At 43.4% G+C, this 14298-nt stretch overlaps 1 protein-coding gene across 1 annotated transcript; it reads left to right on the top strand.

Annotated features, from left to right (window-relative positions):
• The first annotated feature begins 2920 nt into the window (after nt 1-2920).
• On the top strand, nt 2921-13474 carry BMT2 (base methyltransferase of 25S rRNA 2 homolog). The gene is made up of 5 exons (XM_063445101.1): nt 2921-3141; nt 9715-9856; nt 10488-10619; nt 12002-12113; nt 12611-13474. Exons 1-5 carry the CDS (start codon nt 2952-2954, stop codon nt 13235-13237), a joined length of 1203 nt encoding a protein of 400 aa, XP_063301171.1. The 5' UTR covers nt 2921-2951; the 3' UTR covers nt 13238-13474.
• The last annotated feature ends 824 nt before the right edge of the window (nt 13475-14298 follow it).

Consider the following 14298-nt stretch of genomic DNA (forward strand, 5'->3'; position numbering starts at 1 on the left):
GTTTAGGCGGCCGCCTAAGGCCTCGCGCTGGCTGGGGCCTCGCGGCCGCCTAAACCGCCTGTTGGCAGAGTGTGTCAGATCCTCGGTCAGTGACCGAGGACCTGACACCAGGAGGGGGTCCGGCGGCTTGCCCGGTATGCCGCCGGGTGCGAGGCCCCTCCTGGCTGCCGGCCAGCCACCGCAGACACTGGTCTGCAGCTCCGCAGTGTGCAGAGCTGCAGACCATGTGACTCGCGAGAGTTGGCCAATCAGAGCGTTGCCGCGGGTTACCACGGCAACGCTCTGAAATCTCGCGAGATTACACGGTCTGCAGCTCTGCGGAGCTGCAGACCGGAAGTAATGGCCACCGGAACACCAGGGAGCCCACTGGACCACCAGGGAAAGGTAGGCTCTCCCTCCCCATCACCCCACACCACCATCACCACCCCCAGCCGTACCCCCCACAGCCTCACCACCCCATCACCAACCATCACCCTCAGCCTCACTCACCATCACCCCCCACCACCCTCAGCATCACCCCCCACCACCCTCAGCCTCACCCCCCCTACCCTCACCATCACCCCCCCCACCCTCAGCCTCAGCCTCACCCCCCTCACATCACCACCCTCAGCCTCACTCACCATCAACCCCCACCCCCCTCAGCCTCACCCCCCCACCCTCACCATCACCCCCCACCACCCTCAGCCTTACCCCCCCTACGCTCACCATCACCCCCCACCACACTCAGCCTCACCCCCCCACCCTCAGCCTCACCCCCCCACCCTCACCCCCACCACACTCGGCCTCACTCACCATCACCCCCCACCACCCTCACCCTCACCCCCTCACCCTCACCCTCATCCCCCATCCTCACCCTCACCCCACATCCTCACCATCACCCCCCACCACCCTCAGCCTCACCCCCCACCACCCTCACCCCCCACCACCCTCAGCCTCACCCCCACCACCATCACCACCCCCAGCCTCACCCTCACCCCCCACAGCCTCACCACCCCCATCACCAACCATCACCCCTCACCACCCTCAGCATCACCACCCCTCCACCCTCACCATCACCCCCCACCACCCTCAGCCTCACCCCCCACCCTCACCCCCCACCACCCTCAGCCTCACCCCCCCTACCCTCACCCCCCACCACCCTCAGCCTCACCCCCCCACCCTCAGCATCACCACCCCCACCACCCTCAGCATCACCACAACCCTCAGCATCACTCCCCCCACCACCCTCAGCCTCACCCCCCACCATCCTCAGCCTCACCCCCACCACCCTCAGCCTCACCCCCACCCCCCTCAGCCTCACCACCCCCACCACCCTCAGCCTCACCACCCCCACCACCCTCAGCCTCACCACCCCCCACCACCCTCAGCCTCACCACCCCCCTCAGCCTCACCACCCCCCACCACCCTCAGCATCACCCCCCCACCACCCTCAGCATCACCCCCCCGCCACCCTCAGCATCACCCCCCGCCACCCTCAGCATCACCCCCCGCCACCCTCAGCATCACCCCCCGCCACCCTCAGCATCACCCCCCGCCACCCTCAGCATCACCCCCCGCCACCCTCAGCATCACCCCCCCGCCACCCTCAGCATCACCCCCCCGCCACCCTCAGCATCACCCCCCCGCCACCCTCAGCATCACCCCCCCGCCACCCTCAGCATCACCCCCCCACCACCCTCAGCATCACCCCCTCACCATAACCCTCCGTCACCACCCTCAGCCTCACCCAACTCACCATCACCCCCTCCTTCTCACATCACCCCCTCTCACATTACCCCCTCTCACTCTCACATTACCCCCTCTCACTCTCACATTACCCCCTCTCACTCTCACATTACCCCCCCTCACATTACCATCACCCCCCTCCCTCTCACATTACCATCACCCCCTGCTCCCTCTCACCATCGCACCCCCGCTCCCTCTCACCATCGCACCCCCTCCCCCTCTCACCATCGCACCCCTTCTCCCTCTCACCATCACCCCCCTCTCACCATCACCCACCCCCCCCCTATACACACACAACACACTTCAAGCAGCTACCCCATACACATAGGGTCTCAGACAAAAACGCAAACATGCTCACAGAGACATACATTCACACACACAAGGATACTCTCTGTCAGACACACTCTCAGGCACATACACAGGTAGACAGCGCATCAATGTGTATATGTGACACTTTTTTGTTAGTGGGGCCTCATGTTTGCGTTTCGCCTAAGGCCTCATAAAGTCTAGAGCCGCCTCTGTATAGCGCCATCAGATTCCATAGCGCTGTACTTGTGAGCGAGAAGAAAATACAGTAATACTGTGCTCTCGCACTCGCGCGCGCGTGTTTTTTACTGTATAAATCCACTGTCACGATAATCTTTATTAAATCACTGTGTGACATAGCAACATGAAGTGAGAGACCACCCCCCCACTCCCCTCAATGACTCGGATTGTTCCAGACACCAAGCAAGCGAGCTCCAGGGGTCACATGACCTCCCCCCTCCTCTCCGCGCGGCTAACGGTCTGGCCTATCGATACGCTGCCGCACGTACAAAAACACTGCTCTGCGCTGATTGGCTGAGCGGGTCTCCAAGCGCTGCCGAAAGAAACAAAAGGGAACGTGTTTGTTGCAAGGACGGGGAGGAGCTATCAGGGGGGCGTCTTGTGATTGGCAGTTCTTTCCCTCCCTCCCTCCCTCATACGCTTCCTGAGGCTCCTCCCATTTAACGGTTTTATCAGGACCTGTCGCGCGCACTGGCCCTGGCGAGCAGTGGCTCTCTGGCGCCTGAGCAGTTAACCCGCGATCCGCGTCGCTGAGGAGGATAGCTGCTACGCTCTCATTGGCTGAGAGTGTATCCCCGCCCACCTCGCCGCCAGCCTATCGCGTGCGGTGTCCGGCGGTGACGCGGCTGTTGCTAGCGCTCGCTCTGTACGTGCCGGGGAGGAAGGTAGGGGGGGCGTGGATGGCATTTTCCAGCAGCCAGGGTCGAGATATGGAGCGAAGGCAGGAGAGCAGGGCTGGCCCGCGGGCCTTGGCCGGGAACCCGCAGCTCTGTGAGGGAGCCGTCCCCCGGGTCGCCAAGCAGGAGCAGGAGAAGCTCTCCGGGGTTGTGAAGAGCGTCCACCGGAGCCTGCGGAAACAGTACCTGGAAGGTAACGGAGCTGTGACTGGGTCCGCTGCGGCCTGTCCGGTCCTTAAACCGTCCAAAAAGACGGGTATTCCGCTAACTACACAAAAAAACTACAACTCCCATGATGCTCTGCCATCCGCTAGAATGATGGAGCATAACGGGAGGTGTAGTTCTAAATCAGCCTGCGGGATGTCTAGCCCGTGTCAGTCTCTGAGTTTTACCCAATCACTTTATTCTTATTGTTAATAGGACGCCAACATAGTCTGTCGCGCTGTACAAGTTGGGGTTTAAACCGTAAACAAGGTAGATGGGACAAACAGAAACAATAGAGGGTGAGGGGACTTGCTCACACAGGCTAACAATCCAAAGTGTATGTTTGTAATCTCAAATATTAGCTGAGGATTCTATTATAATCCTCAACATTCCATGATATTCTATCCAGGGCTGCATTGAGACTCTTGGCAGCTGCTCCTTTTTATTGTTTGTTTATAACCTGCCACTGTTTTTAAAGGGACAGTATTTTGTGCTTTGAGGTTTCAGTACTTCTTGCAGGGTTGTTGTTGTTCACTTAAATGTGAGCTGCTGGGAGTTTAAAGTTATTGCAACATTTTAGACAAACTTAAAACAGCTGATTTAACTTTTAAAAAATGTTTTGGTTTTTTTTCTCCTCCATGTTTGTTTTAACTTCCTTTTCCATTATTTTTTTTTTTATTATTTTTACTGTTACTCTACATGGCGTGTTAAGTAGCTCATTGAAAAACGAATGGGGAAAAGTTCAGGCTTAAAATATCCCAGCTTTAACCATGTCTGATGCAACTCGGATTTCCACTTACTCCACTTGAGGAGTTCAGTAAAAAACAAACACAACAAAGCCCTGACTTGGCTTTTGTTTAAGGTTTCATGTCCGGACATGACCTGGCCTAAGTGTCTGTGCTTTTGACCAAGAACCCTCCTGGTTTTGTGTAAAGCTCAACATTAAAATGTTTAATTTTAATAACTTTATTTTTTTGTTAAGTGTGTGTGTGTGTGTGTGTGTGTGTATATATATATATATATATATATATATATATATATATATATATATATATATATATATATATATATATAAAAACATTCATGAGGTAAATGCTTATCAGTAGTTTATGGTACCAAAAAATCACAACCCTCTCTACATATTTCAACCCACTTGTCCTTATTTCAAAGTCTATTCTCACAATGTTTTTGGAGTATTAACTGTCCTCTCTGTGTAGCATTGTAGTGGGTTTTTATTTTTAATTTTTTTTTCGTTGGTGGGGGGGGGGGGGGATTCTGTAGGGTAATATACATTTGCCATGCACAATCAACATATAGGTGACATTTTTGCCCAACATAAAAAGAGCGATTTCACTTGAAGCCAGCAAAACTTTCAAACAATTACACAAACCAAAATAAAGCAAGACAAACTCTGAAAATGATGTAGATAACCATTATAAACTTTTTCAGACTGCATTATTGGGAATGCCTATTAGTTAGGGAAGTTTCTATGGCCCTCTTCCATTTTACCCATCCATCTCCGTTTCAGACCAGTCCACTAATAACAAACAAGTAATCAACCAGCAGCAGGGGAGCGAAACCTGACACCACAGCCTGCTCTTCATGATCAGACTGTCATTCGAAGCGAAATCTTTTGTATGAACCTGTTTGTCGGTGATGCATGTCCCTTTTAACTTGGTCTTCAGTGAGCCCATCTGTTTTAGGCTAGTTTTAGAACTCTTTTGCATTACAAAGAGAACCTATACCTTAAAATGTTCACTTATATTCCAGAAAGTCTGCTGCACATAATGCTGTGACTTGGGTTTCTTGGAAGTGTAGTTAAATTTTTAGTTTCCTAGAGTTAAAAGCTAACTATTGAACTACACCTTCCTGAAACCTGTGGCCTTCAGTGCACTGTTTATGGGATAGGTTCAGCAGTACTAAAGAATACAAAGTGTGCTCTATGACTTGCTGACACTTACTTGTCAGTCTTAAGTGCAAGTGCACCGCTAAGAATTAGGTCGTACAACAAATGCAAGAGCTTTGTCTTTTTTTTTTTTTTATTAGTTTTTGCATTTGTCTTCAATATTTTGGTTGTGATGCACTCTAATTCAGATTAAACATTTAACAAGTGCTTTAAAGCAAGGGACACTCCAATCCTCTAAAGAAGGCTTCCCCAAACTGCGGCCCTGAACTACAACTCCCATGATTCCCAGCCTATCTATTTCATTCATAGAATCATGGGAGTTGTAGTTCAGCAACATCTGGGGGACTGGAGTTTGGGGAAGCCTGCCCTAGAGCATTTCACCTTGCTGAAGTGCTTTAGGGATTAAAGGAACACAAACCAGTATTTCTGACCCTGTTGTGTTAAAACACAATCTGCTGATTTGGCACAGCAGTGTTTTGCCGCTCGTGCACATTAGACTCCCAATACTTTCTTACAGGAAAGCATTGGATTGTCTGAGATCACGCGGCACTTGAAAAGAATAAATAAATTACCTTTTTCATGAGCGGCAAGGGGGTCTGGACACCTACATACATATTTTTTTCCTTTAACACCTATGTCCTATAGTGTTGTATTCCTGACACTATTGTTCCTTTTTAATGATTCTAAATGGACACAAGTCACCAATGATGACCTCACAGGTAGAGGATCAGAGCTGCTACAGCAAGGAGATTCTCTCGGTGCTGGATAAATGTGAGTTTTACTAGCTTATTAGAGTATATTGAAGGGATTATTAGTATTTTAAACAGTTTAAAGGAAAACTCCAGTGCCAGGAAAACAAACTGTTTTCCTGGCACTGGAGGTACCCTCTCCCTCCCCCCGCCAATCCCCGGTTACTGAAGGAGTGAAAACCCCTTCAGTCACTTACCTGAGGCAGCGACGATGTCCCTCGTCACTGTCTCCTCCTCCAAGCTGCTCCTCCTACTGTCTCCGTCGGCCGAAACTGATCCCGCCGGCTGAGGAGACCTGATGCGCATTAGCGCTCCCCATAGGAAAGCATTGAAAAATATTCCTCACACAGGAGGACGTCCAGCGACAGTCTAGCACAGATAATCTGTGCTATGAAGGAGGAAGTGGCTGTCTAGTAGACATCCGCTAGAGGTGGAGTTAACCCTGCAAGGTAATTACTGCAGTTTATAAAAAAAACTGCAATAATTACACTTGCAGGGTTAGGAGTAGTGGGAGTTGGCACCCAGACCACTCCAATGGGCAGAAGTGGTCTGGGTGCCTGTAGTGTCCCTTTAAGGAACATTACAAACAAATGTATTTAATTGGAGTGTGTCTTTAAAAGATGTTAAGCAGACTGCTTGCGTTGAACAAGCCTGACCATTAGATTAAGGGAGTGTCCGAAGAAAGTGACTAGCTATACAGAATATCATGTTTCATTGCTTAGATTGCATATTCAGTCCCTGCCTCATCACCTCACACGTCTGCCAAAAACAGAAAATATAATGTACTTCTCTTTTGCACTGGGCTGTTGTTTTTTTTTTGTTTTGTTTTTCTTATGCCGTGAAAATGACTAAATCTGTATAATCGGGCAGTGTGTAGAACAAGCATTTGTACAAAAAAATTCCTCCAATCCCTCAAAGTGCATGAACCCAAGTAGATAATTATAATTAGAAGAAAAAAGGAGGTAAAGAAAAATAGAATTTGTTAGGTTTTGCAGTAGGTATATCGCCCTGCTTTCAAAATCCCAGACATCATAAACCAATCCAAAACTTAAAGGGTCACTCTGGGCAACATAACCACTTCATCAGAATAATACATATTTCTAAGCCGTTTTTTTACATGGGAGCTGCAGGGGACAGAGTTAGCGCTGGAGTGGAAAATTTGAGGTTAAATTGTTCGTGAACTGTTTAACCCGCAAACGTGTGCCAGGGTCCTCCGTGGCAATATAACTAATGTAACCACTTCATTTTTATGAAGTTGTTATGGTGCCCAGAGGTCCCCATTAGGTTTTAAGAGTGACATTTATTGTATGGGTGTCTAAATTAAATCTAAAAAAAAGTCATTGCTTTCTTTTGCCAATTGTAGAATTTGCTGTATACTGCTTTTTGGAACTGAATTCACAAGCCCTTGTATTTATCAGTATTGTGAATGCTCAGCATATTGTCTATACAAAAAAATGCAGGTCAAAGATTGTATATTCAAAGCTGTAAACTTTGTGTTTATCAGTGGACTGAAGGAAACCACCTTGCTCTGCAAGAAATTCTGGAAAAGCAAACTAAAGTCCTCAGCTGTTTACATGTTGGTGACTATTCTCCAACATCATCTGTTTATTTAGCTGATACATTCAGCAAGGGATTGAGAGCTCACGTTTGAAAGATGAAAACTGATTCTATATCTTTGAACCCTGTCTAGTTCACAATTTAAAGGGAAAACATAAAAATTTCTTGCTGGTGGATTTTGTTTTTTTTAGGTGAGACAGTGAATAATCTGCTGTAATGTACAGGGTTGCTGAGAGTGATGGCAATAGGACTTCCGTCTTCATGTTAAGTTAATGCCAGATTTGTGTAGAAATTGTTGCCTTTTCAAAACTTTAAACGTACAGCTTATTGTCAAAAGGCGACCTATAATCTTTATCAGCATCGATTCTGGAAACATTACATTGGTTGATCCCTAAATAGGACAGAGGTGTAAAGCATAACTGGTAGGCCATAACGATTTGGCTTGAGACACGGGCATTTTTAAAGTCCCTAAGCTCTTCAGTAGGATGCATTGTACTTTGTAAAGATTACATTATTACGTGCTGGATTCTGTGTACCTGTTGGCAACGAGCGAGGCTGACACCTGAACACAATAATTAGTTGGGTTTACATATACTTTTCTCCAAATAGGATAATAGGACATTTTTATTTTTTTTGTATTTTGACATCACATGTATGTTGGACTTACAAACCTAATAAGGATTAGAAATATTCACATAAATAAACTTAATGTTGAATTTTCTGTATTTCAGAGTAAATCTAAATGGAGGAATTTTTTATATTTTATTTTGTTTGGTGTTAAAGGAACACTGTACTGTTCTTGGAAGTATCCTTACAGAAATATGCTTACTCGTTATATAATTAATGGTACTGCCACCTGTAATTAACCTACTAAATGTCTGTGTGTGCAGGAAAAGGAGGGGTGGGGGGAGAGTGATGTATGGTTCATGTATACAAAAGGGGTATGTTGTGGTATGATTAGGTATGCCATACCAGAAGTTAAGATAAAGGCTCACTGAATTGTGAGGCAAAACTGGAAAGTGCTCTTTCAAGCCCTCAAACAAATTTTAAATGAAAAATGGTAACTGATTTGACACTAACGACTTTAGATAAGTTTATTAATGACTATGCTGTTCCTTTTTAAATTAATGGTGAAAGTGTGATCATATTATTATCCTCTCATTCCATAACCATGTCTACCGTGTAAAAGGGAAGCTGCCTTCAGGGTTCCACCCTCAGCGTAACCTCATGAGCGGTTTGCATAAAATATACAGCATTTATGCTGCCGTTACTTTTTATTGTTAAAGAGAAATCACTGTAGTCTCTGCTTCGATCTTGAAAATCATGCATTACAAGCAGTCCTATGTCATGAAGTAGAATGTCTGAATTATTCCGACAATGCATTCTCATTTTGAAGTACAATCTTTCCCTATCAAAACAATTTATCATATTTTCTTATACAATTTAAAATATATATAATTTTTTTTTCTTAATGCTTTAAAGCAGGGGTGGGGAACCTCTGGCCCTCCAGATGTTGTGGACTGCATCTCATTTGATGCTTTGCCAGCCTTATGGATGTAAGCGCATAATGGGAGATGTAGTCCAAAACATCTGGAGGGCCGAAGGTTCTCCCTATCCTTGCTTTAAAGGGTAACTATAGTACCTGGGAAAACTCCTGGCCTTATTCCTTCCCCCTTCTGTCACTTTCCTGGGTCCAGCTCTGATGTCATTCAGCACTGGCTTGGATCCGGCCTTCTCTCCTCACCTGCTGATGGAGGAGACCTAATGCACATGCGCAGCAATAGGATGAAACGCATTATTCAATACGTGCCTATGTGGTTTCTGTGACACTGGACATCCCCATGCATAGCGTGAAGACGTCCAGCGTCAGGCGACCGAAAGTCCCTTTAGTGGCTGTCTGGTTTTGGAGCAGCTGCAGAGTAAGTAAAGTGGTGGGCACGGGTCACATTGGCTATCCTGAGTTAAACTCTGCCATGCAGAGTCAGCTGATTAGTTGAGAAAGTTACACAATAAAAAATCAACTGCCACAGACGTTTCATTAGGCCTTTTGCTAATTTTAGTTTAAGCTATAACCCTCATCACTGTTATGCATGAGTCTTAATTGTGGGTTTTACTTAAATGTGTTATGCTCTGGATTTTACATTACATTGCATGTGTCTTTTGGTAACCTAGTAGAATAGCCGTCTTTTTTTTTTTTTTTTTTTTTTTTTTTTTTAAATCTTGCTTATCAGGACACTTTCTCATGCATTATGTTCTGTAAAGCTAATTATTCCATCCCACACTTCTTATAAGTTGTATTTAGACTTAAATGTTTAATATATGAATATTCCTTCTTACTTTTGTTTTAAAGATGGCAATTTTGATAAAGTTTGGAATCAGCATTGTAAAGATGAAAGAAAACTTGGTGAATATGCATGTGCAATGAAAAGCTTGGCTGACAATTACTGGACAAAGAAATGTGAAGGACAAAGTCGCATTGAATGGTGCCTTGGGTAAATATTCAGAAACGTGAATTGTGAAGACTAGCAGGGTGGGGCAAATGGCAGGGTCTAGAGAGCTAAGGCTTTAAACTTAGTTGTATTTTTCAGAAGTGTGTAGATGTATTTCTTGGGTCTAAGGAAAATCAGGTAGGCATTGTTATAGGTTCATATAATTAAAGTACTAGTGTCTGGTGACCTCCTAGCTCTGTCCCGTTCAGTGTTAAACTTTTTTTGTTAAAGATTTATTTTTTATTTGCTCATTATTAAAGACGTTTGCTTATTGAATCAGTTTTGTTATATAAGATCATGCCCCTCCAGTCTCACTGCTCAGTTCTTACCATTGCTTGAGTTGCAAGCTATATAAACTTTATCTACTGTGGTAGGAGGAACAAACTGTAAAAGCATGCTATGTTGCTTTAAAAAAAAAAAAGTGCATCATATTATGTCAGCAGAAAAGGCATTGCTGCTCGACTTTCTATACTCCTGCCTTAAGTTATAAATCTGCTCTTTTCTTTTCTAGTTTGTTTATGATGAGAGAGGTTGCTTCTCCCCCTCCCCAATTATTTTTAGTAATCTCAGAAATAGGTTTGGAGATTTTTTTCCCCTTAATTTAATTGTTTTTTTGTTTTTTTTTCCTTTCCAGTGTCTGCCGAGATTATTTTTTCAATGGAGGAAAGAGGAAAATTATTGAAAAGGATGCACGCAGAGCTGTGTTAAATAGTACCTTCCCTCTAAACTACGATGAAGTTCTGATGTCCTTGAATCAAAATAAAGAGTAAGTGTTTCTATATGCAGTTTTCTAGTTTGTGGTGTATTTTGTGTAATGCAAAATTAGCATTTATGTTAAGCCAAAGAGTACTAAAAACACTATTAAAAAAAAAAAAAAGTGGAAATGTAATTCACTCCTTGAGAACAGCCACATCGTTCAACAGGTTTATTTTGTATTGAACATGAAGCTGTCCTTAAAGGAGCACTATAGTGCCAGGAAAACAAACTTTTTTTCCTGGCACTATAGGGTCATTAGAGCCCCTCTCCCGCTGGGCTGAAGGGGTTAAAACCCCTTAAGCCACTTGCCTTTCTCCAGCGCCGGCCTCCCTCGGCGATGGTGACCTCTACTCCTCCTCCTTCTGACGCTCAAGAGCCGCTTGAGCATTCAAACTGCCCATAGTAAAGGATTACTCCATGCTTTCCTATGTCTGTCCAGCGTTTTAACAGTGAGAATCGCGGAAGCGGCCTCTAGTGGCTCTCAGGGAGACAGCCACTAGAGGCTGGTTTAACCCTCAGTGTAAGCATAGCAGTTTCTCTGAAACTGCTATATTTTCAGCTGCATGGTTAAAGCTAGAGGGACCTGGCACCCAGACCACTTCATTGAGTTGAATTGGTCTTGGTGCCTATAGTGGTCCTTTAAATCATGCATCCTGAGTGTGCTGCTTATAGTATAGAACAGTTACCCCCAAATTGATGCACGATATAACTAAAAACCTCTTTAGACCCTTAAGGACACATGACATGTCATGATTCCCTTTTATTCCAGAAGTTTGGTCCTTAAGGGGTTAATATGGAACTAGTCTAGGCTAGGACTTTAAGGAGTATCCTTGTAGACTCTGGGACTTTCTGAAAACTAATCTCTATGGACTTTAATACTAAAAGATTTATATATTTTTATTTTCACTTTTTCTGTCACCTCTCTATAAGAATATCAAACTTTCAAAGCTTATTACAATCCATTCCCTCTCGTGACAGCTTGAAATTAATCTTATATTCACTTGTAACTGCTAATTGCCAAGTCACTTGTGATGTGGAAATACGTCATGGTAAATGTGAAGAAGTTATTTGATGGTGAAATACCTCTGTATTAAGGTGTTGACACGCTACTAGAAGCTGTCAATTAGTTATTAATTAACCTCAATCATGTTTCTGCACTTTTTAGTGTTTTGTTTTTGGGATATTTTCAAATAAACTCAATATATTCACTGTCTAAGCTCTAATTAATATAGGGGTATGTAAAGAACAGACGTGCTTATTAAAATTAATATTCAATTGATATCATTTAGTCCAGTCTAACCTATTTAATTTTACATATCCAGGTTTGATGTAAAGATGTGTTTGTTGTTTTGGTTTTTTTTTTTTATTAAAAAAAATAATTTTCTGTCTTAGGTTTCATCACTCTGGAAAGATGAGGTTGCTCGATGTCGGAAGCTGCTACAATCCATTTCTCAAGTATGAAGACATCTTGGCAGTTGGGATTGACATTGTTCCTGCAGTTGAGGTTAATGCCATAAAAACATTATGCATGTATGAAGTGTCACTAAGCTCCATAACTACTATATTTTATAAGTGTTATATTTTTAATTTATTTTTATTTTTGCCACAAGCAAATGTAATTACAGAGAAATTAACGTGTTCTGTTAGCTTTAAAATTGCTTTTTAGTGAATGTGTACTGGATTATATCTATCTATAGCTCAAAATTAAATGTAGAAATCTACACATCTTTGAATGTTATGCCTCCCTCCTCCCCCTCTAGCATTGTTCTATGCTCTGTCCTGTGCTATTGTCTCAGCATAAAGAAAGCTGCAAGATGCTTCTGGTCCTTCTCCTGATTTGCATAGTGTGCCTTGGCTGTGCCTGAATTGGATTATGCCATTTGCTAAATCTGTAGCAATAAAAAGCACCTAATGAATTTTTTTGCATAGTAAACCGAATAAAAAGTGTCCGTTCCTGATTAATCTCTAATGCACCAAACTTTATTTTTCTCTTTGACACAGACTGTGCACAGGTGTGACTTCCTGAATCTACAGATACGCCAGCCTCTTCAGCTTGCTCCTGAGGCCGTTGATATTTTCCTGAAGAACCTACGAAGTCCAATTGAGAGCTTGCATTCTGAGCTTTTTGATGTAGTTGTTTTCTCCCTTCTCCTTTCTTATTTTCCTTCACGTTACCAACGTTGGCTTTGCTGTAAAAAGGCCCACGAACTTCTTGCACTAAACGGTTTGCTGCTTATCATCACCCCTGATTCCTCACATCAGAATCGTCATGCTTTAATGATGAAAAGCTGGAAGATCGCAATCGAGTCTCTCGGCTTTAAACGCATGATTTACTCAAAATTTGCTCACATGCATCTCATGGCCTTTAGAAAAACATCATTGAAAACTACATGTGATTTGATTACTAGGAATTATCCAGACATGCTCTATATTCCTCAAGATTTTAACTTTATGAGTGAAAAAGGATATTCGCGTACCTCTTACGTCCGCTCAGAGCGTGAAAATGAACAACTAGCGTGCACTTTTTCTGAGCTACCAGGTGGTCCTTTTGAGTCTGACTCACGTGCAGGTCAGACTAGCACAAAGTCTTTCTATGAGTTCGAAGAACCTATACTACTTATGAACTAGAGTAGTGTATGTACCGAACAGCCTTTTTGGATGCGTTGCCAAATTGTCATTCTCCAACCCTAGACTTGAAACAAAGATGTTTACAAACTATTTTTCCAACACCTATGTATTAAAGGGGTGTTGTTTTTGGTTTTTCTCTTGTATAAGAACAGGGCGGTTGCTACTTTGTAAAATGTATAGTTTCATTTGTATGACCAGGTACTACGAGCTGCGTGATGCACATCTTTCTTTTTTTTTTTTTTTTTTTTTTTTTTTTTTTTTTTACGAAGTAGAATCACTAACAATTTTTTTTTTTTTTTTTACCTAAACTCCAGATTTTAGCAAATTAAATTGAAATTGCAAAAATAATCAAAATAATCAGGCTTTGAGTAGAGCTGAATTAAATCATTTTTTTTTCACAGCGCTAATCTTTTGCCTATATTTTACAATTTGGATTTAAGCAGCTAAATTCCGAGTTTAGAGAATAACCCTGAGAGTAATGATGGTGTACACCAGAGCACACATGACTTTATGGAACACTCCAAGTAGAATTATTATGTATTTTAATATTAGACTTATTCCGTGTTCCCTTTACAATATTTTGCCCCATAGTGTGTATGGTGGGGTGTTTTTTTTTTTTTTTTTTTTTTTTTTTTTTTCTCATTCAAAATTAAAACACCATAAAACTTGCTGTGGTTCCAGAGTAGGACAGTCTCCTCTTTGCAGCCTGATCCTCTTCCATTAAAGTCATTAAGACTGACGTTTGTCTAAGATGCTTCAGAGTAGCAATAAGGTTACATGGCTCACGTGCTGCAATGCCTTCATCCAACAATTCATTGCTTCTCTAACAATTGAATCACATTGTGTCTAAAACCACCTAGTAACGGTCTTTCTGCAAGCCACTGGTAGGTCTGCTTTAAAAAAAAAAAGCAGGGGCAGCCTGTATGCTCAATAACACCTATTTAATATGAGGTGATTTTGGTACTTAGACTGCCCCTTTTAAGCAAATTGTTTTAGCATAATGTATTGTTTTGGCAAAACCTTCAGTAATTCCATTCCATATCATGTGTGCTTTGGGCAGT

Source organism: Pelobates fuscus, chromosome 3 (genome assembly GCF_036172605.1).
Source record: "Pelobates fuscus isolate aPelFus1 chromosome 3, aPelFus1.pri, whole genome shotgun sequence".
NCBI classification, from domain to species: Eukaryota; Metazoa; Chordata; class Amphibia; order Anura; family Pelobatidae; genus Pelobates; species Pelobates fuscus.